General features: G+C 40.5%; 1 protein-coding gene across 1 annotated transcript in view; it reads left to right on the top strand.

Annotated features, from left to right (window-relative positions):
- The first annotated feature begins 171 nt into the window (after window positions 1-171).
- SARC_12380 (hypothetical protein) overlaps window positions 172-2478 on the top strand; it is a 3140-nt gene continuing 833 nt past the window's right edge. Inside the window, exons 1-5 of the mRNA XM_014293513.1 lie at window positions 172-316; window positions 643-745; window positions 994-1167; window positions 1396-1457; window positions 1849-1970. Of these exons, the coding sequence (XP_014148988.1) occupies window positions 177-316; window positions 643-745; window positions 994-1167; window positions 1396-1457; window positions 1849-1970 (601 nt within the window). The 5' untranslated portion in view covers window positions 172-176. The remainder of the gene's footprint in view (window positions 317-642; window positions 746-993; window positions 1168-1395; window positions 1458-1848; window positions 1971-2478) is intronic.

The raw sequence follows: 2478 nt of genomic DNA on the forward strand, positions 1-2478 counted from the left end.
GTTCTGATATTTAACGATATACCGAACTATAGTAAGTATACTGTGCTTTATTACATATTATTACGATATGTCGTACTATCTTACAGTTCAATGTATCTTTAAAGATAATCCAGTATATTGAAGTACGATATACAAGATACAGATCATATTGACGCTTTCTTTTGATATATTGTAATATGTTGCTGTACAGACCGCCGCGAGCGAAGGTGTCCGATTTGGGACTCGCGCGAGAAGTGGACGAACATTCGCAGTACACAAAAACATCACAAAATGTACAGCTACCTGTTAGGTGGATGGCTCCGGAGAACATCATGGAGTATGTACCGTTGTCATGGGCCAGATAAGTACGCACACAAATAAGCATGTTTTACATTGATTGTTTCATTTGTGGTAGATATACTTGTTGATTGCAATGCTGAGTCTATATATGTGTGCATGTACATGACAGCTCTCAGTACACTAAAATACCACAACACGCGCAGCTGCGTTTCCGGTGGATAGCCTGGAAGAAAGTGCGACTTGGGAAAATCATCGATATATGATGTTCTGTTAACTATACTGCTAAACTCGTGGGTGTGTAGCTAAATGCAAGCTGAATTCAAACCTGCTCACCCAATCCAATTCAACTGCATATACTGACAGATTCAAGGCAAACCAGGCCACTGATGTCTGGGCCTTTGGCATTACAACTTGGGAGATTATATCTAATGGGATGATGCCATTTCATACCCTGACTAACAAGGAGGTACGTATACATGCCATTCATGTTCGTTTTTGGGAGGGGGTAGATGTGTGTGAAGTGAAGTATGTATATGTGATATTTTGTATTGTACGAGGACGAAGTAGTTATTCTATGTGCCTGAAATTACTTCAAGCTGTTCCCTTTATAGGGACATGTTTCTATATAATTTGTTAGTATGTGCATATGTACATATGTTTGCAATAATGTAGGCATGTGTTCACTGTAGTATTGTCCTATTTTCGTTATAACAGGTGATAGTGCTCTTGACCAATCCAAATACGATCATCAGCACCTATCTGATAAAGCAAGATCATTGGACCGACGAGATTTACAAAACGGTATTGGATTGTACCGCTTTTGAACCGGACGATAGGCCATCATTTGACATGCTCAGAAATGATTTTATGAGGATGGTGAATAATTTGGTATGTTTTCAAGCGTGGAATGTATGCAATGCATGTGAACATATTGCACCATATACCTAGTGTACAGGTATATTGTGGTTAATAGGGAAAGAGTCGTCATCCTGTCTGTAGTTAGATAGTTATACGATACGACACACGAGAGGATGGTGTGTTGATGGTGGATGGATGCACAAGTGAACACATCTTTTAGAGGAAATGTGTACTAATCAATTCCGAACCACCACACAGGGACCTTTGACTGTCGATGAAAAGAACCACCTGATGACCTACAACGGAAATATAAAGTGCAAGTATGTTTCTCCTCTACCGCTCCCCATTAAAATTTGTCTTGTTCTATGACCTATTGCTTTACAACACCAGCGTTGCTTCATTGATATATTATTATCTTTCTGTGATTTCGCATCATCTCCGGTGGCAGTAGACATATCACAAGCCTTATTATGGCCACCACTTACAATCCCATAGATCGCTGTCTTAGTACATATGCTATCAACCCTTCACGTCGTCTTTTGATGTTTCTCATACATCATCACGTGTGTTATCCCACCCCTCGTTTCATCTCGATTGTCGTTTTGTCGTTAATCACATCTGGGACAAGGTAAGTCACAGTCCCAACATCCGAACGGATACATGCACCAGGCTCGTACGCTCGCAGCTCTCAACATCTCGGATATGTTTTAGGTTCACATGGATGATGAACGATGATGACGTCAACGCATTAGTACGTGCGAACACCAAGAAAATAACTGGGCAGAGCCCGGACAGCCATAGAGTCTATACCGAGCTACAAAAGCCGATGTCGGGTATGTACCGGACCCTGAAACACAACTAAACTACCAGCCGGATAGAGTGTGTATAATTAGTTATTGCAAACACGTATCGGTATCCGTAGACACAACTATCAATATCACTGTGTGCATTGTCTTTGGAAATGCTCAAATGTTTCTGTGTGCGTGATTCGGCGCTCCTATCGCTAAGGGAAACTTTTGCCTGTGTGTCGCCTGGGTGAACAGTGAAACACTAGACACGTATGTACTACATGCGTAAATGTATTCGTCACCCATTCTATACAAATTCGGAACCTTTCTGCTCTTCAGAACATCTCATCTGTTTGCTGACTGCTAATGTAATGATGCCTGTATTTGTTTTATGTTGAAGAATACGTACTATGGTGAGATAGTTGCGTCCATCTGAGTGAGTATTTGTTCCCTGATTCCTGATGGCTCTTCTCTGCATATATGTGGGGTATATATATATATATATATATATATATATATATATATATATATAGTACGTACTACCGTACGTACG

This window comes from Sphaeroforma arctica (genome assembly GCF_001186125.1).
Source record: "Sphaeroforma arctica JP610 unplaced genomic scaffold supercont1.2262, whole genome shotgun sequence".
Taxonomy (NCBI): domain Eukaryota; class Ichthyosporea; order Ichthyophonida; genus Sphaeroforma; species Sphaeroforma arctica.